We start from the raw sequence: 23485 nt of genomic DNA on the forward strand, positions 1-23485 counted from the left end.
TATTTCTTTGTGGTGCTTTCTGCTAAAAATAAATAGTTTTAATCCTGAAAGTTTTTGTCAAAATACTACTACTACTACTACTACTACTACTACTACCACTAATAATAATAATAATAATGATAATAATAACAATAATAGCATACCTAATATACTAAAATATAATATAGTAGCCAAATATAATTCACTCGACTTTATATCAGTTACAGACTATTTCCAATCAAGATCGTTATTTCATTTTCCACAGCCCATGGGCAATGTGAGGTTACTTGCAATGTCCGTAGTGGATATACGTCTTCGGCTACTCAGAGGTTCGGCATTATGCCAGATGGGACTGCCTGTACCTCAACAGCTACACTCAACGTGGCGGACACAAATGGCTATCCTCGGGTGTCCGGTGTTTATGGAGCCTGTGTACAGGGATATTGTGAGGTATGTTTAGATTATTTTCTGTTGTGTATGTAGTCTTCGTACATGGATAATGTGAGGTATGTCAAAATTGTAAAGCTAGTTATTCTGGCGATGTTTTCCTGTGTTACATTTATACCGCTGCAGGCTGTCTTGTCATCTCTGAAAACTGCTTTAAAAGTCACTTATATGAAATAACCACCCGTCTCAAACATCCAATCTTTCTTTAACTTTTTGAATTAAATTGTCATAGAAATAAACCTCAATTAAACAACAACTGTTTTATGAGATATTACCTCTTAGGGGCTTAAACTAAGTAACAAAAAAGTAAAACCCAAGAAGACTGATACTATCCAAAATATAAATTTATTTCCATTAAAAGCAAAGTCAAGCTAACTAAAAGAATTGAAAGTAACTTCAAGTATGATATGAATTCCTAGAATTTCCAAAATGTACTATCAATTTCACAGTAATCCGGAGGCGCTCTAAAAGTATTCCGAATGAAAAGTAACTCAATTCTAATATCCAGATTTTTACTTCGAGGTAAATCCCATAAGTTTAATGTCACAAATGTTTGAGTGTTTCACTGGAATCAAATAAAATGAATAAATATCCAAGTCCTGCATTAATTTTACAATAATCCAGCAAGGTACTGTCTGTTTAAAATAAAAGTTCAAGCTCTGCAGTTTCAACGAACAATAAATAAATAAATATAAATTCCTCTCATAACACTCAAAAGATTGGTACTGCCTAGTACCAGAACGCCGTGCTTTAATTCCTTTATAGTCGCCTACTGCGCATGACATAAACAAATCTGAATCGCTAGAACATATTCCCATACATTTAGTTATATTTCGAAATATCTTAATAGTCAACACTTGACCATTTTTTTTAAATTTATCAAATCACTAGCTTTGGCAGTCATGAAATATCTACATTATAAATCTAATTCCTAGATCACGTGATGTTTTTCTAACCTCCATTCAACTCATGACCTATTTAGAATGAAAATAGGATGTTGATGTAAACATGGCAATTCGACCTTGATTTATAAATGGAAATATTACAACATATTGTACCGCTCGGGTGGCTTAATGGTTAGAGTGTCCGCCTCGGATGCGGGAGGTCGTGGGTTCAATATGTATGTATGTATGTATGTATGTATAAGTGCTCTCTATAGATATTTTTTTGGGGGGACCCGAGTGGCCGAGTGGTCTAAAGCGCTCTACGTTACGGATCACTGCCATCTCACCTCTATCTGCGTGGGTTCGAGTCCAGGATTCGGCCAATGTGGGTATGTGAGAAAACTTGCCAGATGCTTCTCGTGGGTCGGTGGTTATTCTCGGGGTTTTCCCGGGTTCTTTCTCCATCATTACTACTGGCCATGCATAGCCTATCGTGTGCTACAAAATGGCGTTAAACCCCACAACAACAACAACATATATATTTTCTCACTTCTTTTAAGTGGTTACTTAAGTCCGCTTTGAATCCATACAATTTGTTCGTGTGAAATAGTTCTTACTCTTTCTTTGCATGTGCGACTGTTTAAATTAAAAGAAGCGATCGACACTTCCTTTCCGAACAAAGTCAATATTTTAAAGGATACCAACTAGTTTCTGCAGACTTGAAATATTTACAGTTTTAGTTTGTTATGTATTCTGAGGGGAGACAGACTGATTATGCTTTTTGAGAGCAGAAAGACTGGTTATATATTTTGTGAAAGACTATAAACCTATTGTTTATTTTCAAACAATTCACTAAAGTAAAGAAAACAATATTCTACATCTCCTGACAATTTTTAAGGGTCGTTTATTTACACAGCAACGGCTTAATCAAACGCGGGGCCCGATTTGGATCATTTTGGCGGGGCCCAATGGATTTACGCGTAGGGCCCCTTGTGAGCACGACATTTGGAAATAAACTTTTAAAGAAGTTGTATATGATACTGAACATAAAATTCTCTCCCATCGCTTTAAAATTACTTGCTCTCTATAGATTTATTATTAAAAATTTTACTAACACGGGAGGGGGATGGGGGCCTCTGTGAGCACGGGTCCCGATTGGACCAAATAGGTCCAATCGGCCTAAGGTCGGCCCTGTATTTACAACTCTCGCATCCAGAATCGGGGTGACTGATATTTAAGACTATAAGGTTATGTTTCTCATTGATTCAGAAATCTACCAAACCACCATGATATTAAAGTTGATCTGGGGAAAATGACGATGATAGACTTATTAGGACCAGATGTCAATTATAATCCATATTACACAGATTAGAAACTCCAAATATGAAGCGGGGTGGGGGTGGAGGGGGCGAGAAGAAAAGAGAAATGTTTAAAGGTTTTATTCCATTTATCGACTTTCATTTAGTTATGGTCGTTATGAACGGAGTAATGTATAAAACAAATTCGTTTGGAGACGCCACTATTATGTGGATCCTGTTTTGAGAACATATCAAAATACAGGAAATATTCACCATCATCTACCAAGAAATCGCATCATTTTCAGCAGACTTAAAAAAAAAAGCATTTGCCACTTAACCGGAATCGATTTATATAATTGGTGCTGACACAGAAATGAATATTAGTGCTTGTAAAAAAAATTTTATTCTTATATTTTCTACGTTTCTATTAGCGAACCAGACTAAGAAAGTTCGATTTTTTTCTAAAAATAAATAAACAATGGTTTGGTATCATGTGACTATACATTTTTGCCTTCGTTTCGTGCAGAGCTTCGGCTGTGATAATTCCAACGTAAATATGTCACGGTATGACGGCTGTGGAGTGTGCGGCGGCGATAACTCCACGTGTGATGTCTATGAAGGTGTATTCACTGATCCTACCATTCAGGGTTGGTTTTCTGATATGTAACCATTCAACCATCAGTCTGTTTACATCAACCTGTCTGTCTGTCTATCTATCTATCCACACACACACACACACACATATATATATATATATATATATATATATATATATATATATATATATATATATATATATATATATACACATCCATCTATGACCTAGCTAGAGCATGTACATTTCATTTTTCTATTTATTATGTCAACACATAAATATGGCTTATTGTCAATGATTTGTGTGTGTATGTATATATGCATGCGTGTATGTGAGTGTGTTTGTGCAACTATATAGATGTGCTTTGAATGTAACTATGCATATAATAGAGGGCCACAAGGAGGATTAGTTCCATGCAAATAATTGTGTAACCCTCTTTGCATAAAGTAGCTATTATTATTATCCTCTCTCTCTCTCTATTTCTCTCTGTGTTTCTGTCTTTAAAAAGTAAATCCGCATTTGATCACCTATAACAATCTCATTCAAACCTATCCTGGTCTCTATTTTCATATTTAGGTTTTTTCAACTCGTGTCTGTATATCTGCACAAACCTTTTCCGAACATCTTGAACACATCGCAAATAGCGCACGAATTAATGCCCGTGATAACATACATATATTCACTGTGTTTTTGAGCATCTTCAACAATTGATCGTTTCACAGCTGACACTTATCGCTTACTAATCGCAGACATTGCCGCTCCAGAACGTGTCATCTTCCATAAATTTGCATCCATCTTTAAAATTGTTCGATTCGGCATGAGAATTGCATCTGTAAGGTTTTATAAAGTTCGGTCTTGGTATCACTCAGAATGTACTCAGTGAGTGTCCTGATTTTACAATATGCTTTTTATTTAGTAGCTGAAGTTTTTCATTCTGCGATATTTTTCTGTCACTGTCATTTACCTGCGTTCACTCACATGAATAAATCTACAGGTGTCAGGTGTTATTTACGTGCAGTTGCAGATCACTTAATCGACCGTTACTTTCTCTATCGATCGGCATCAAAATAAAGAAAAGAAGTTACAACAAAACATTCAAAATGTTTTACATATCCCCTGTAGTTTCCCCATACAATAGTGAGATGGGGGTGGGGGGGCTTCTTATAAAGGGATCAAAGGTCAAATATACAAAACGTGCAGTTAAAGTGAGTTTTAATTTTGTCAGTCTTTGTATATACATAAGTAAAAGGAGGACACATAAAATATAAAACGGATTTTGCGTTACGACGCTCATGATCAGGGCACAGTGGGGGTGGGTGGGTCAACAAATGGTGGGAGAGCATATAATAAAAATCGTGGGAATTTGCGATGGCAAATACCTATTATTCTTATTCTTCTTCTTCTTGTTATTATTATTATTTTATTGCAGGTAATAGGACAGATATGGCGTGGCTGCCGAATGGAACTTATAACATACAGTTCTACTTCACGTGGAGTAATATGCAGCAGGTCTATATAGGTGAGTAGTTATTTTATTTTACGGTTTCTTTTATAAGCGTTATAGGGGGCCCCGAGTGGCCGTGTGGTCTAAAGCGCTCTCCGTTACGGATCACTGCCATCTCACCTCTGTCTGCGTGGGTTCGAGTCTAGGATTCGGTCAATGTGGGTATGTGAAAAAGCTTGCCAGAGGTCGGTGGTTCTACCCGGGGTTTTTAATACTGGCCGCAATACATAGCCTATCGTGTGCTGAAAAATGGCGTTAAAACCGACAAAAACAACATAAGCGTTACAGATGAGTGTGGCATATTTACTCGTCTAACGTGCATCCGACAGCGAACAAGTAACACCATGACATGCGCAGACTAATCAAGGCCTATTCCATTCGGGTCAATAACCTATTAACAATCATTGAGTCTCGCTCATCCAGAACTTTTGAACGGCTTCTTGAGATCTCATTGGTCTGAAAGTTCTAGTCAACTTCAGCATCTGAAGAAGGACAAAGACATGAACCGCGTCAAAAGAAAATTCATCCTCAGAATGTATCTCATCATCTTAAAGATAATACATGTCTCAGTTTTAACTTAAGAACTTAAGGTCATATTGAATTTCCTTTCATCATGATCTGTATAAAACACGTGTGTAGCAATTATAGGTTCTGATGCCACATTAATTCCATGATAGGAAAATGCATGCATTCAGGTGTGACATGATAAAAGTATGAATATTTGTATAGGAAAAAAACGTATCATATTACTTCACCAACTAGTTTTCATATCTAACTATTTAGTTTCTAATTAGCACAAAACAAACCAACCTCTTTTACATCTGTATGTTACTATTTTTACAGTAACAACTATAAACAGGTAAATACTATGCATAAAATATGCGAGTTGCAACGATAGATAACATTTAATATAAGAAAATAGGATTCATGTTTTCGTATTATTATCAAGTATTCCTGATCCACTTTCGTTCTCACTCTTTACATGTGTCTTTGGTGAAGGCACAAAAAGATCTAAGTTCACTGTTAAACAATGTAATAAGACACATGTGATTTTTTGGCGTTATGTAACTGTGGAAATTGTGATAACTATGAGTTTTGCTGTTTTCTTTCTATTTCCATCCTTTTTCTTGTTAAATTCACAGAGTTGTGGTCGAAGGACGAACAAGCAGTCTTAGCCTCTTGGGTTACCACTTCATTTATATTCGACAGTCGAAGTAATCCGACAAGCTTCGCTGGCACCTTTTGGACATTCCTCTTTTCTGGCCAATATTTGTATGCCGCTGGACCTATAAATGAACCTGTTCTGATAAAAGTAAGTTACTGCTACATACTAGAGTAATATTCAACTGGCTTCTGGTCACACTGCGTCGATGAGTTTCATGAAAGAATCTGCTATCCATATTAGGGTATATATATATATATATATATATATATATATATATATATATATATATATATATATATGTAAATGTCCCACGGTCCACTTTGTAGAAACCTTGCACAAAGTCCCCTCTTCTTGCAAGAGGTTTGTGGGTTGGCGGATTGTGCCTTCGTTCAAGGTGTCCACTTAATTTGGTTCTCGTTATCTAGAGGTTGACTTCCCTCGATGTTATTGCCCGGTTTGAGTAAATATAAATATAAGTGGTGAAACTTATAGGTGGAATAGATAGAGATCTGAGCAGATATATAGAGCAGACCAACACGAGCCCCCGTGCATGTAAACAAACAATTTAATCAATTACATAAAACAACTGTGAGAATTCATTATATCAGGAATATACTCTGCTTCAAGAAATAAAACTTTCACCGAATTACAAAACACAAATATATTTAAATAAAGTAGCCGATATGTTTACTGATAGAATTAGTTCATCATAGGATCGAGTGAACAATCGAAGTCAATGCCTTGTACAAAAAGTGCATAACCTGCTTCTCCGGTTCACTCACTTCTACTGTAGCTGTTCCTTTGACTTCCCTCTATTTTTTCCTCTTTCGGTCCTCAACTCTGTGCGTAGCACGTAGATTCACAAATACCTGGATCTCAGGATAATACGTCTCAATATTCGTCTCGGGATACGTCTCAGAATACGTCTCAGAGAAAATACGTCAGAGGATACGTCTAAGAGATAATACGTCACATGAGCCATTTTCTCCCATTAAAAAAATATAAATAGAGACAACCTAAATTTTCTATTGTTTATGATAAGAGGGGCTTGCATTATCCCCCTCTCGTTATCAGATCTTACTATCGGTGCTAAACAGATGCTAAGGCTATCAGTCGGCTCCACGTGTCCTATAATGACCCTAGTTAGTTTAATGGCTAATTCATCACGCATAAACACCACACATTAACACCACACGAAGCATAACGGTTCCGAGCCAGCCTCAATTTACACAAGTGAATGAATGAGATACATTACATGCCTTACTACGTCATTTCAGTCAATACACACTCAACCTTAATCATACGTGAAATCTTCTAAATTCGGTGAATTCACACGGATTCTCGTAACTCATATTAACTAATGTAATACATGAAATTCTTAGAACCTAATTCTTATGAAAACAAGACGACAATTCAAACAATTCGTCAAACGTATCTAAAGAATAATGTACGACTTCTTATGCATAAACTCAGCACAGTTATGCGTCATAAAACAAATTAATATACGAATGTAGCAAATAGATTCATGCAAATATAAGTAAATAACTTCAGCAAAGCATTATATATGGGCATCACAAATTACATGAATTGTCACAAATACCTTTGAGCTTTCATCGTTCCTCGCTTCTACCGCCAAATTTGTTCGTCGGTTTTCCTCGACAACAGTCCTCTTGACAACAGTTTTACAAGAGAATTTCTCCCAAATTTACTCACGGTGTCTTATTACACTTGTTTTTTCTTGCAAAAAAGCTTAAACGCGACATATTACAATTTTCGATGTGGCGATATTAAAACTAGGAAATTTAGTGTGGGAAACACGCCCCTTATTTAGCGTAACCAGTCAGAATTAAATATATTTGCCTCCTTTTTATAACTAGGCGCCAAATCTGGGGTCAATTTGACCTTCTACGTTGCGACTACTGGTTCATGGAAAATTTCAATTTTGACAGTTCCACTATGAACCGAAGTTTACCGTGTCCCTAATAGTCCGTCTGGCTGTTATATAAACAAAAGTGTAATTAATAATCACCATAGTCACCGACCAGATATTTAGAAATTCTCGCAGTATAGCGATTTAACAAGCCGCCTGTCACCATAATTTTAATTAATTGTTCTCTGGTCTCAACTAATGTATTCTGCATAGATCGCCAGAAATTTGCCCTTTTCACTGTATATATATATATATATATATATATATATATATATATATATATATATATATATATATATATATATATATATATGTTAAATTAAGCTAAACACATACAGGTCATTTTCACATGATCTTATATTTTAGCCTCAACACGGAGGAGTTAGTGCTGCACTCTTAAATAGAAACAATGTTTGACACATAGAAATGAGTGCTGCATTCTTAAATAAAGAATTTCTGAATGCGTAACCTGGACTTACAGCTCACCGTATTCTTCTCTTAGGATACGAACATTAATGCTTAGGTTATGCAGTAAAAGATAATTAGATACGTTTTATGTATATGTGCGTGGTCTATAATTTATTATGTTAAATAATTCGACCAGGTTTGGTTACATTTAAAAATTGTCCAAAAATCTTGGAGTCAGGAAGTCAGTGTATCAAAAAAATCAACCCGTTACCAACAACAACAACAACAACAGCAGGAGCAACAACAACAACAACAATAATAATAATGATAATAATAATAATAATAATAATAATAATAATAATATTATTATTATTATTATTATTGTATTAGTTTATTCTTCTTCTTCTTCTTCTTCTTCTTCTTCTTATTATTATTATTATTATTGATTTATACTGAAATAATCTATCATAAAATAAATTCCTGTTTAAACCGTTTTGTTTGTTTTGTAGTTGTACCAAAAATCAACCAACAACAATACGGGCGTACACTATGGTTATTCGACTCCATTATCCAGTAATAGTAAGTAGTGTTCCGCTTGTATGTTTTGATAAATGGACAAGTCGCACCAGCAAGTATATGAACCAGATTGTATGCCATCCTTGTTTAATGTGCATTTCAAAAGATTATATAAAAATCTCAAGGCAGGCAATAAGTGAATCGTTACATAACCAGTACTGGAGTGCCAGCTTAGCATTATGTAAAGGTAGCTTGGATCACTAATGTTTACAGCCTTGGTTTTCATAAAGTAACATACACAGATTTAAAGTGAAATATTTCACCGACTTCAGGGGACAATATAAAACATTCTCAAGTTGACATGTTTTCTCAAAGGCAGGGAAGCTTTTTCAAATGAAAAGGGCCGGCTTCATGTCATAAATTCATGATTTGCAAGCCATGGTGGATACCATAACCTCGGAAGTTGTCCCAATGCCAACACTTTTACTTTTTCATTAACGTTTGGTGATATTTGATATTTGTGGTATATTAACAGAACTTTACATGGCTCTTTCTACAGGAATTAAACCTTTAAGTGTATTATGTTTCAACTAGTTTATTTCAACTTGTTGCAGATGCTGGAAAATATTTGTTATTGACCTAGAAATCGATGAGCCATAAAGGTTTAATTCTTGTGGAAACATCCAAATAAAGTTTTGCAAACACAACGGTTTTTGTGTTTTATTTGTTTATCTTGTCTATATTTTGTATTTGCCTTTGAAAAAAGACTCACTGAGGGTCGAAAGCGCTTAGGTTAGTTAGATACTAGTTTTGCACTGTTGTTTGTCAGTTTATTGCATTTATCCTAATCAATCTCTGACACACGTGATCCCTTGTTGGATCCAGTGCACTTAAAAGGACTGTTATTCACCATATGATTTGTATTCATTATATATATATATATATATATATATATATATATATATATATATATATATATATATATATATATATATATATATATATACGCATATGTTGTATCTTGCAGCTAGCACGTGCAGTGGAACCTGTGTACACGGTGTATGGAATTCAACTTTGTGTGGTTGTATATGTAACACTGGATTCTACGGTAACTAACTCTCTCTCTCTCTCTCGTGATTGTTTTCATGTGGTACCTTACTAGTACATTGGTAGTTTCTGTCATGCCAGGAGTGCTCGGGATTTCCCGAAGAAAATTTTATCAAGAATTTAGTGATATTAAAAGTATATTTTTTGATGACAAAATAATTTAAACGAAGTATTATTTGCTTTTCAAAGAAGCTGGTTTTTTAACAAATTAATTTTGATTGTTACAAATACAGTCTCTCTCTCTCTCTCTCTCTCTCTCTCTCTGTTTCCTTGCCTGCTATATTTATAGGCTTCAGTGTTAACACTTTCTTTGTTTGTCAACAAGGCTCACTAATGTCAGCACAAAGTCTTTGAAAGAGTGTTATATATACAATTAGCTTAATGTCCCCTCTTCGTTACAATTTTTAGACTTTAACAATCAACGTACATATAAAACAAATGCATGCATTTATAAGGTAGAAAGATTTAATTTTTTCGGTCGCGGGGTGGCTGCGATTTTATTTTCAGCTGGGATATTTTCTTTTTTTTCCAAATTGTCAAATGTGTTATAAAATAATATAATGGATATAATATGGTGTTGCTCTGATATATTAGAGCGAGATACACTGACAGACATGAATTTAAAACAACAGTGCATGGCCCCTGCTTCAGAACACTAAACTGTTTGTCCCTAATGTAATTGCGGTATACCGTGGTACTTATGGCAGGAAGTTCAGAAAGATCCAGGTACAGAATTGTTAGTGGTACTCACGAGGACAAAATAGGTATACAAAAAGGTTTGAACGCATTAATACCACCTCCAAACTTCCAGGATATTTATTAACATTTATTTCTATCAATCTTTTCTTGGTAAAGGCAATTTTTAACAAAATAATACCAGTTCTTCTTGGTGCCTGTAATCATCAATTTATCTACCCGAAACCCACCCAAGCAAAACGTTTTATAGTATAGAAGTGGTTCCCAACCACAGGGCCACAAGGACGTTCTGGAGGATCGCGGAGGATTGCCGGGATTTAATTTAGGGTGGCAACACTCATCAACGTGTGAAAATGGGGTCCTGAGGCTCAGAAAAAGTATTTTTTAGGGTCACGGCCCAAAAATGTTCGGAATCATTGTACTATAGTCTTATCTATGAATTGGCTTAAATGCACTGCATAAGAGTTGCGCACAGCGAGAGTTTTGCTGAACATTAAGTGCTTTTTGTATGAAACAATTGCTTTGCCTCTATGTAAATCGTGGCAATGATTTAGCAGCTGCGTCGAATCGAGACTCCCCATTTTCATTTTAACACAGGAAATGTTGCATATCTGTAATTCGGTATATGCTTAGATAATTCAGTTTGCTGTGAAAAATAGTATAGTCATCATGTCGTACTACTATGTGCCTTTAATCAGTTAGGAGTCTGGTCAAGGCTACATCATGTTAGCCAAGATAAGCAAAACTATTAATACAAACCAATAAATCAGCAATTCAACTGTCTATAAAGTAAAGTAAGTTGTGGTTACCAGTATGGACACAGTAATTCGTTCGAATATATATATATATATATATATATATATATATATATACGTGAGCTGCCATTTATTAACCTGTTTATATGATGGAATTGATCCCTTTGTGTGTTGTATTTTTTGTACTTGTGAAATCAGCATAATCTGATTATTGTAACGTTCATTACCAATTTCTTATTCAAATTCGTGACATTTTTAACAAAAAACTAAATATCTCTGGGTTTTTATCTGTGTAGGCACCACGTGCAACACTACCTGTAACAAAATCTGCTATAACGGAGGAATACTGAATGAGACGAGTTGTGTTTGCCAGTGTACGGATCACTGGTTTGGTACGCGGTGTACGTCGTGTCGCAACCCGTACACCGGGCCGACATGTACAGCCTGTAAATACACTAGCTGTCTGAACTGCGGCACGTTCAACAATGCCACGTGCAGGTGTGAATGTCTACCTGGCTATGGGGGTCTTCAGTGTGAAAGTAAGTTTAGGTCTAGACGAATTTGTAAGAAAAGATAAATGATGTAATGAATGCATATTATTTGTTTTCATAAGTTACAACCTTAAAATTTTTGTACCTATGATTGATAACTTTATTGTTTTGGTAAGTTAATGTAGGATATGTTGACATAATATATTTTTCGCTAAGTTCCAGCTAAAGTCAACCATTCTCAAACTACTTCATGAGACACAAGCCACTAATAGGAACACAATCGACGCCAAAATGTGGGCTGCAAATAATAATAATAATAATAATAATAATAATGTGGACTGCAAATAATAATAATAATAATAATAATAATATTATTATTATTATTATTATTATTATTATTATTATTTACTTACAAAAATCGATTAAAAGTCTCCTGCGAAGGGAAGAATCTCGATAAGCCTGAAATGCTATCGCACTATCACAAGATGCACCGTCTCATATATCTCATTTTTAGTGAGTTGTAATAACACCCTGTCCACGTGTGTGGCTAACGCAGCGACCGGGAAGTGCGTCACGGACAACGTCAACATGGAGACTAATTGCAACTTGGCATGTGGATTGTGTGGTAGGTCCATTGTTATTATCGATATATGTAATTGCTATCTGGCACGTAGATTGCGTAATAGGTCTATTGTTATTATCGATTTATATAATTGCATCCTGGCATATGGAGTGTGTGGTAGTCTAAGATCGTTTATCTCTTTCAATAAAGCTTAATTATCGGTTTGTCGCAAAAGTTTCAAATTTTTCGTTACAACTACATTTTTAGATATCTTTTCTCAGTGATCCGCCTCGGGTGTAGACGGTCGCGGGTTCGAGACCCGACCGTGTCATACTAATAAAAATGGTACTAACAGATCCCTGGCTTGGCGTTCAGCATTAAGAGATTAGTGTTAAGACTAGCCAGCCTAGTGTCAGAATAATGTGGCTGGGTGGGACATGATGCTACATGTCTGTGACATGATGCCCCAGTGCTAGACATCATTATAAACTCCCATACTGCAGACATGGTAGGGATATGACTGAATTTTTTTAAAGCTACTTTAAAAATGCTCCTCCCCCTTCTCTCTCTCTCTCTCTCTCTCTCTCTCTCTCTCTCTCTCTCTCAGGCTATTCACATGTTAATAGGTTGCACGAAGCTATGGACTTGTTATGATGATCGTACTGCTAAGATGACAATAGCAAATTTTCGCACATAAAAATTAAAGGAAAATTTGCTCTCTTTGACCAAACAATAAACGTCGTGGTAGTAGTTGCTAACTTCATTGGGTACTTTTGTGCGATATTTCTAGTTGCTCAAGAACCAAAAGACTACTGTGCCACAACGACAGTTTCCACAGTATCAACGACAATGACGACAACGACAACGACGATTGCAAACTGCAATTCAACTGTAAGTAATGATTTCATTCCAACGTGGTTGTCTATAATGTTAATCTCTCTCTCTCTCTCTCTCTCTCTCTCTCTCTCTCTCTCTCTCTCTCTCTCTGCGTTGAGGTTCAGGTAAACTCAGATATGCAAGCGGGTGTGTACTTTAGCGAAACACTTTATTTGTCTTGATAGAACATCGCCTAATAAGTTCTGATGTCCGGTTTAATACCAAACCAAAGACAATGCATCCCCCAGGAAGATCGGGAAGTAACAGCGTTGTATACTTCTATTTCGAGTAATTAATTATTATTTCTTCTTTTCACTTGATAATTTTTTTTTGTGCGAGTATAACTATTTTTAATCATGTAATGCAAATCTGATATAAATAGGAAAATGTTGGAGTATGGCCGGTGACCTTTAATGATTACATGAAAAAGCGATTTTATTCTAACTGTATATCTGTAGTTGTTAAAAGTATTAAAGTACATGTATAAACAGTACAGAAAGAAGAAAAACAAATTCATTCAGATTGTGTGATTTTCTCCATTACGATATCATCATCGCTCACAATATCCAAGAACATAGATATGTACAAACATTTTTATGACAAGGATGCGAATAGTTTTTGCCATTTTCATTCTCATACAATGAAAACGGTTCTCTAGAAGCCTCTTGAAAGATAGTTATCAAGGTATGAAATACTATTCTTCCAAATGTATTTGAAGATCAGTATCATTGCCATATATCAAAGGAAGGAGGCTCTAACAGCAATAAAAACTCCAGTTCTTTTCATATGGGAAAGCAGTCATTTTAACCAGAAACGTACAGGTGCTTTTTGCAGTAAATTAATTTCAGAATAGGCAAAATGTTTTTAGAGCTATTATTGTCAGTTTCCCAGAAAATGCCAAGGTTTGAATGCTACCATTATACTTCATGTTTTTGTTTTGTTGCTGTCCATTCAAACTTGCGTTTGTAATCATTTCAGGAAGATTGTCTTCACCTTTTCAAGGAATATGTTCAAACCCTGATTTCAATGGAATCACATTAGGGGGAGGGGTCAGGAGTGGAGGGTTGATGTACTTATATTGATTGCCACAATTTAAGTGAATGTGTCAAAGTATTTTGATTCCATTTAGTCATTTTTTTTAAAAAATAGACGGTATTGTTCATTTCTGATATAGGCAATAAGCAGCGACACGTACTGTAAAAGCCAGTCTCCAGGTCCATAAAATTGTTTGAGCACAATGTGAGACTCAAACTCCACAACCCAAAGTTTGAAAATCAAATTTTGAAGTAACATTTTGATCCAACTTTCAACACTGAAGAAGAACTGTTAAATTATTGGTCTTGTACTGTTTGCATGCAGCAGTTAACAAAATATAGTTATTTCTGTGCATATATGTTTTATAATTTTGAATATACAGTTTCACATATGACGTTTATTTGAATTTAGCCGATTGGCCATCATCAGGTATATACATCTACAATTAAGTATTTTATTAAAGTTGACGGTGGCATGTTTAATACGTGTAGTAACACAAATCAGTATACTTTCATACATACACTCTCATAACTTCCGCTTTGAGATGCTGAAATCATGTCCAAAGTCCTTGTGACCTAATAATAGTTTGCATGGTTTATAGCAGGGGTCTCAAACACGGGGCTCGTGGGCCGCATGCAGCCCGTCAAGCCGTATCATGTGGCCCGCAAAACGAATGGCGTCACAAAGAGTCATGAGAGATAACAAAGGTGGTGCAGCCCTTGGACCATCGAAAATACCTTCATCTGGCCCTCAGGATGGTTTGAGTTTGAGACCCCTGGTTTATAGTGGTGAGTCTTAAAAAAAAAAAAACAAAAAAAAAACCACCGTATAAGAGAGCAGAGCCATCTACCTGTTGATGTTGATTGGCAACTTCCGTTGTCATCGGACACTTAAGGATCCCAAACAACAATGAGACTATTTTTTCACGTAAGGAACAGAAGATAGATTCCACGTTATGCTGATAATATCTTGAATTTACATAATCAAAGAAACCATTTCCATCAATAAAATGTCTAATTTTCTGTAGTGTCCCTGGGCATCATTTACCTGTGACAATTGCAACTGTGAGACCTTGGATGTTGTATGTGACGGAAGCGACAACTGTGGCGATGGATCGGACGAGTCCACAAAAACTTGTTCAGGTTGTAACACTACAACTGGCTTTAGGAATATATTACATTAGACTGAAACATGGTTATGTTTAGAGTGTTAAAGGTCATTTGTTGAGGGGTTTATAGAATAAAGTGATTAATCAGCATTATAGAAACTGGTGAAGTTTGTTACTCTATCAAATAGTTGGGATGCAGTACGATTACGCCTAGGTCATGACTTAATTTCTTGGCAATATGTTCAAGTCGTATCACGAAGAAGTGTTCAGATTATTGCATAACAATGTGTAAAAGCTCTTCCGCTTATGATTCAATACTGATTTTTTAAGTTTTCACAGCAAAGCATATTAAGGATGTAAGCCAATAACTTGTGGAATATTCTATGCTGCACTATAAATTGATCAGATTTTAAAATATTTAACTTGTCAGACAATACCTTACTCAATCAGTAACATTGATCATTAGGTTCTGTCTAGATATCCAGTTGTAACACATTGATGCATGCCGGTCAGTTTATATCTGTAATCATTTGTGTAAGATTATCGTTACCTAGGAGACAGATTTATATTGGCACATTTACTTGTTGCCCAGTCTCCCTTATAGCAATGAATTTATTTTATTTTGATGAACTTTATTTCGATAAATGAATAAATCTTGTTTGCGCGAACACACTGATCGCTCAGGTTTTGTATACTGTGAATTGCTCTAGCAGCATCACGATATTTTGTTACAATCTTACATGTGGCAGCTTCTTAATGTTGAAACATACAAAATGTCACGTTGTAAAACAAAAAAGTGTTATGGCTCTTTTAATAAGACTGGCCCAGCTTGTACAATCAATATTTTGCAAACATTATGATGAGTCATAAATAATTTGATTAGCTTTGTGCACTTTCCTTGTGGTTTCATTTAAAAAAATCCGACGCAAAATGACCCTTGAAATAGTTACCCTGTGAATTGTTTTCTTTACTGTGCTACAATGAACTATAAAATGTAAAATCAACATACTTGATCACAAATGTGAAATATTCTGTTAAATTTCATTGTACCTGTAAATATACGTGGATTTTACAATATTGTCTGTACTAGTTTCTGTTTTCCTCACGAAATAAATTAGAGCACATGGCCAGAGACTCTTCAGTGTCCTTAATAAATTCAATTTACCACTTTTACCTCTGATCAGTTTTGGGGCTAAGTGACTCTTTTCTCTAGTCAAATAAGCAAACATTTTCAAAGCACATCCAAATGTAAGCACTATACAATAGCTAAATAGATACTTACATTTGGAAACTGTCTATGATGATGATCAATTCCGTTGGATTTATCACGTAAACTTCAAATTAGCCAATTTTCAGCGAAAACCTGTTATATCATAACACTTCTTTTTTTTTTACAGGCTCATCAAGAAAGGAATTCTTTGGAATGCCATTCATATATCTCCTACCAACGGTCGTCATTCTGTTCAAGAACATGCATTGACTCAGACGATGCATATGTGCAATCGCGTTTCCATGGAGCAAATTTATCAAACTCCAGTAGCACATTCTGCTCAGCAAGGAACCTTTTAATAATTGCAATTTGGAAAAGTGTTCGAAATTTTTTCTAATTTTAAAAATTCTAACCCTAATCTGTATTAAGACTTTTAATTGTGTAGACCTTTTGTCATATTCTTCAAAATAAGAATATGCTGGGAAAGAATGTTTGAAATTGACTTTTTAAATGTTTTTCTCTGTTTCATAAATTATATATTTATCAAGTGCGTCCTAGTCGCGTGGCTGGGGCATCGACGTTTGCCCAAAGTGGGGATAATTTACGAGTGTACATATTGTTGTTCTGTTTACTCTCTTTTTCTTCGCTTTTTTAAAAACCAAAATCGATCTTTAAAGGGGTAACCCGAAAGTGAAGAGAAAAAGAAAAAAAAAAACCCACTGACATATTTGTATAGTATTTGAAGTGTAGCTAATTTATAGTAAACGTTTTTATTAAATTTCCTATCCATCTCCTGTTCTTACCACTCATATTTCCTGTCATTAAATAAATTTTAGATATAATTCTTTAACATATTTCCGGTTATGGGACAATACCAAAAAAATGACAACGTCATTGTAAAGAACAATAAAGGAACGATGTATGTTTCTTACCAGTTAGTTTCTGCTGGAGCCGGACGATGAAAATTCCAAAATACATACATTTGACATTTCCACGGTATTTCGATCTACTGAATTTTGTTGTAACAACAGCTGCTGTAACAGATAGTTATGTCTAAACAGTATCAACTTTGTCCAGAAATATGTAAATATATTTATGTCTTCACTACCAAAGGATTATACGATATATTGTTATAGCTTGTTATGACCTTTTATACCAATTGTGTTATTTATTTTTCGTGTACTTGTTCAGTACCTTTCTTCAAGAGGCATTCTAATACTTGTTGTTTTAGTTTCTATGGTCTTCGTTGTTTTCCTTTTCGTTAAAAAGAAACTTGTAATAACTACGCTGTGGTGATGATATGAGGTACGAGTATTTTTTAAATGCAGGATTTAAATCTTTTGCTTTATCAATATATAAATGATACGTAACTCCAATTATTTTCCGAAAATCTCGCATGGACCACCTACCAGATATTGTAGCTTCCGTATCACCACATTAAAAGCTGCAGAAAACTGTTTGTTTTCACTACGTCATATAAGGGTACAGAGTAGCTTAGTGGTTAGCGTGCCGGAGTTGCAACCAAAAGAGTGACGGTTTGAATCTTACTACAGGTATAGCCTGAGTCGGCAACCATAGTGTATCCCTGGGCAAGGCACTTTACTCTAATTTCCGCCACGCATAAATAACATTTGAGTATTGCTGCGCTGTGCAACACCAGAATCAACCCACCCCATTCTATCCCAGCTGTCAAAACGTTAACAGTTTTAGAATCGAAATAATTGTATGATTCAAATATTGTATTATTTCAAAATTCATATAGCAGTCCAACAGTCTTTTTGCCAGCGTCTAAAACAACATTGAAGTTCACCTGGGAGACTGCTTTAAGGTTCACATTTTCTCTATCCAGATTGAATAGTTAAATCTGTGACATGCTTCGGTGGAAGAAAGGAATAATGTACTGCAGCTTCACTTTCAAGGATGAATATCAACACAATTCTCTAAAACGTAGGGACATTCAATGACATTTATGCAAAGTAAATCCAACGTTAACACCTATGAGAATATACTTGTTGTGATGTGCCTCTTCGTCTGCATACTAAAAACGTTCTTACGCTAAAAAGTATTTGTAGTAATAAATTAAAATAAAAATCTTTATTCATTTATTCCTTAATAGTATTTCAAAAACATAACCAGCATAGTACATTGATCGAGAAAGCTTTATCATCATATAAAACCTACTCATCATAAACACACTATAAAATGATGATATTTTTTAACATCAACATACACGTGTTTGAGTTCCACGTTGTCTCCAACAAGTTTGAGAAAGCTTTATGATCTCTTATGGGTATAAAATACTAGCGTTTCACGTACCTACTCGAGATAATATTATATTTCAACAAAGCTGTCATACGAGACTAATTGTTTTTGGAGACTACATCATCTGTTTCTCCATGTGATTTTCTGTTTGATGCATAGAAAACCCCTATAAAAGAGCCACCTATCTTGGGGAAACTAATTTGTTTTAATGTGTTCTTTGTGAACAGGTTCCATAGTTTATACTTGCAAAAGAGACTCAATCGGCGTGATTCATATATTGTTGAATATACAACAACTGTTAGATTGTTTTTTGATGTATTTGTCAAGCTTTAGGTAAAACCATAATACTTATCTGTAACAACTACTTTAATTATAAAGCTATTGTATTTAATAGTTGCTATGCAATCATGATGTGCTGATTTTTGATATGGTGTTTTTGCATATGTGCTTTTTTTGCACCATATTATATACTATTGTATAAGTTGTTGTGGTTTTGTTTCTCTTTTTAGCTCAACGGGTTGTAAAGCCAAGAGTGCTTGTATTATATTCTTGCACGCTTAATTCCTTTACCGAATGTTCTGGTTTGCAAACGATGTAGTCCGTCATCCTACATTTGCTTCTGTACCATCCTTCTCAAACTCCATTCAGAAAGTTATGACCAAATTTGTTTCGAGAAAAGTTTGACATCAAAATCTATCAGACTTTTAAGCATGATGATTTATCTTCCAATAGGACAAACATTATTAAACATATTTTGAAAAAGTAATTTAATTCTATATTTGTTAATACCGAACGACGCAACATAAACAAATATAAAAGAAAGCAAACTTACATTAAGGCTGTTCAAATTTTACAGAACTGATTCTGGTACAGTGTCAAGTGTGGCTGCCTTAGCTAAAGAATATAACTTAAAAAAAAAAAAAACAAATTTGCATAATCCTTCTTGTACAATATTTTAATTTGCCTTGTTGTGACAGCATTGTATCATAGACATGCTAAAGGTAAATGGATCCCGGTGCCAGTGGCGTAAATGATGCCCAGGGCGACCATGATGGACCAAAGGGCCAGTATATTAGGCCTGAAGGGCCGAAGCGGCAGGAGATTTCTTGGGAAGGAGCTAGTGCCTCCTCCCAACAGTTAAGGGTATTGGGGGAGCGCTATGAGCTCCAACAGTTAGGCCCAGGGCGGAGCTCTTGCAGCCAAAGATTTTTCTGCAAGTAACTGCCATTTGGTGGCTTTTCTTGGCGTCTAAATTCTGTCATTCACGCAAAACAATCGATCACAATTTTATGTATCCTGCCTTTTCCACATCAGGTCTATTCCTTCACCTCAGACATATTACTATTAAGCATGTTTAGAAACCATCAATTTTAACAAAATGAATTTATATATTTACTTTTCATTTACAGCAATAAATATATGTGTACACATCAGCTTAAGTTTTGCGAGCTGTTTACTCTACGAACTTCTAAATGACGTTATTGGAGTCAGTTTTAAGAGAGACATCTTTTTCTGCTGACAATATTGCCAAGACGAGATAGTTGATCAATGTCTGGATCCCTCTCACTCGCTGTGATACGAAAGATGATTAGCCGGTGATGTGGGGAGGGGGGCGTTGATGAACATAGTTGCAGTTTGTTCATGAAGCACACGCTGGCAGCATAAATGAGTTTGCAAATTCTTGCTAAACGTGTGTGTTATGTAATTTACTGAAAGGTCGAGATTCAAGAGTTACAAATGTACAAAACTCACAATTTTGATCATTTTCTGAGAAAAGTATCAGCAATTTTGGCGACCCAAGGATTCGGACGCCCGGAGCAATGTGGGCAACATGTCCACGATGAAACGTTTGTAATATCAAGACCTTTAAAACGTTTGCAAATAATACCGATCCAACACTAAATATGGCTGCAGTTACTTCAGACATATAGACATATCCAAAATAAGTCATTAAAACAAACAAAGAATAACAAAACATTTACACCATATACCATATATAACGATTCCTTATACATTGAGATCTTTCTAAATTTACAAAATACTGGTCCAAAATCGCCACCAAACTGTGTTGATATTACGGAGATTTTACGGACCTTACGGAGATCTTAAAACGACTGCTCAATGTACAAGAAGGATTCCTTGGCAATAATTTAAAAAATTGTAATAAAATGTGATGGGCATGATGCCTGCATCAGGATGTTTCCATCTAGATTACCATGTCTTTGTTATCATAATGGCTTGTGGTGTGCTGTCGTTCAAATGAAATTTGTTAAGCAGAAATAAACCTCGTACTGACCCATTTGCACCTGCTAGTAACGTTTTTACTTTTTAAATTTAAAAATACAATGTTCTGCTTAATATGCAATGAAACACAGTCTAGGGGCTGTTTATTATTATGTAATTAATTGTTCAAAGTTATCACATGGCAACGGCATTGAAATAGCGTTTCACAAACTTATGTTAAAAATTTGACGTCAAGTAGGTCACATTATAACACGTGTGGTTTCTTAATGCACTCAAATGGCTTATCACGAAACTTTTGACTGGTATTTTAAATCAAAATCATTGAATTTGTCGTATGATAAGTATAATCGTATGTTTATCGTCATTTCAATTTGAGATTTAATTTTGTTGAACTATTTTTGTACTTTGCTAGCTTTGTGAGACAGAAATGACTAATATCATCTATACGTATAGCCTCAAAAAACACGATGCCTTTTGTAGTATTGGTTTTCATTTGTTTTGAGTTTTCGAGGCTGTCAACGAGTATTTACTATGTTGGCAAAACATCCGAGTAATCTGAGTGATTGATGTTTACATTTTCAAAATTGTACAAATTTTTTTTGATGAAGTAAGAACGCATGTCGTATCCTGAGTATGTAATGACTCTTCGTAAAATAATTGTAGCTCCCCTCTATGGTTGAATTTAATATTGTTCATGGTGACCTAATTAGCGAGGTGTAAGTAATAATTATTTCTTACAAGCCATATTAACTGGTACTGTCTTTGACGCTTCATTGACGCTGAAAGACTAAAAACATTTGACACTTTTTTCTTTTTGCAGCAGCAGTTGTCATGATCGAGTCACACATCAGGAATAATACAGCTTTAGTACAAAAGCATGTTACTGTGACCTATTTTAATGTTTAACTGAACTTGGTTACTTTTCGTTTTATGTTAAACTCTCGGGTACTGTTTAAAGTAGAGTCGTGAAATTCAGAGAGAATGGATCTTTATTAGAAGTACGACAAAACTATAGAATCAGATCACTGTGACTTCTTTCATTGACTTAGATGATATGATGTGCACATCAAATTCAAAAATATCATTCAAGGAAGTGTCAAACATTTGATAAGGTAAACATCTATAGGAATAATATCTGCGCATTGAATAATGGTCACTATAAATTGAACTTTGCAATTTACTGACTTGAAATTGTCTTAATTTAATTTATAAGAAACTCTTCAAAAAAGGTCAGTGTATGTCTTTTTTGACTTGATGCATTTCCATTAGTACCATACGCATATCACAATCTATAACGCTGTGACTTATATTTCAATTCTTAATTATTTTGAAAGGTTTGTTTAATTTAATTTCTCATTAAGTCGTTTTGCCCAGTATCAATGGCTGTCAGTGATTTCCTGTCATTAAATTTTACAGGAGATTAACCATATGCTATGGTGACCCAAACGTCCGAGGTCGAGGTCAGTCTAGCTTGAATTTATCTCCTCTGTCCAAACTTATATATTTTGAAAGCTAATGAACACCATTTCATACTAAAAAGAGGCAAACTGTAAAATATGAGATTTTAAAACGTGCTTGCTTGTTTGCTTGTTTACTAGCCTGTTGTGTGTTTGATACAGCCCCTTTTGAAAATTAATAAAAATCAATTTTGCACACAGATTTTCTTTAGTCATTTATTAACAAGCTTGTCTTATTTTATTTGATTATATAATTCCAGAACCGGCACATCTGTTTAGAAATGTTTTGATTTTCACTCATTCATACATAGTGTTTCAAGCTTCGTAATTTACACATTTATCCTTTTTCAAACAGACATACTCTTTACGTGAAAATATTAAGGGATTTTCCCTCTTTCGTTTTTTTATTAGAATTAAAATGATCTTTTCTGAAGCTTAAATAAGATCATATGTCCTGCTCTGTGTTCATATTCTTTTAATTTCAAAATCAGACAAAATAACAGACGTAAAGGTTAAAAATTTGAAGTGGAATATTATGCAAATCCAGAATCAACATATATTGGTCATTCACGCACCTTTACTGTAAGTATATGTTGTAGATTTCTGAAGTAAGGTGTAATAATTTCTTAATTCGATGAAGAAACTTTGCTAAGTGATGATTCAATGCAGAAGGAAACCCATATAGCATCTATGATATTTCATTACAGTCCGCGAATGCATTAGTAAACTGCAACAAAAACGATCTATTAAATGACAAAACTGATTGCTGATGATAGCCTACACACACACACGCACACACACACACACATCAAAAAAAGGGCTGAACATTTTCACCAAACATTGCCTTAACTTCGATGAATTGAATTACATGTTTAATCCTACACAGATCTAACGATAACTAATGGATTTCCAAAGAAGAGAAGTTCTTTGCTTTTGCATTGGATAACGTTTTATTG

The 23485-nt window shown here is 34.9% G+C and overlaps 1 protein-coding gene across 1 annotated transcript in view; it reads left to right on the top strand.

Moving 5' to 3' along the window:
* The window catches only part of LOC149799154 (A disintegrin and metalloproteinase with thrombospondin motifs 4-like), a 59206-nt gene extending 36477 nt beyond the window's left edge, over positions 1–22729 (top strand). The window contains exons 16-26 of the mRNA XM_089958144.1: positions 245–429; positions 3135–3255; positions 4633–4722; positions 5850–6019; positions 8720–8789; positions 9754–9834; positions 11581–11823; positions 12290–12400; positions 13128–13228; positions 15276–15390; positions 16754–22729. Coding sequence (XP_089814270.1) covers positions 245–429; positions 3135–3255; positions 4633–4722; positions 5850–6019; positions 8720–8789; positions 9754–9834; positions 11581–11823; positions 12290–12400; positions 13128–13228; positions 15276–15390; positions 16754–16836 — 1370 coding nt within the window. The 3' untranslated portion in view covers positions 16837–22729. The remainder of the gene's footprint in view (positions 1–244; positions 430–3134; positions 3256–4632; positions 4723–5849; positions 6020–8719; positions 8790–9753; positions 9835–11580; positions 11824–12289; positions 12401–13127; positions 13229–15275; positions 15391–16753) is intronic.
* The last annotated feature ends 756 nt before the right edge of the window (positions 22730–23485 follow it).

The sequence above is a fragment of the Sinohyriopsis cumingii genome, chromosome 5 (assembly GCF_028554795.1).
Source record: "Sinohyriopsis cumingii isolate HCF-2022 chromosome 5, ASM2855479v2, whole genome shotgun sequence".
Classification (NCBI taxonomy): domain Eukaryota; kingdom Metazoa; phylum Mollusca; class Bivalvia; order Unionida; family Unionidae; genus Sinohyriopsis; species Sinohyriopsis cumingii.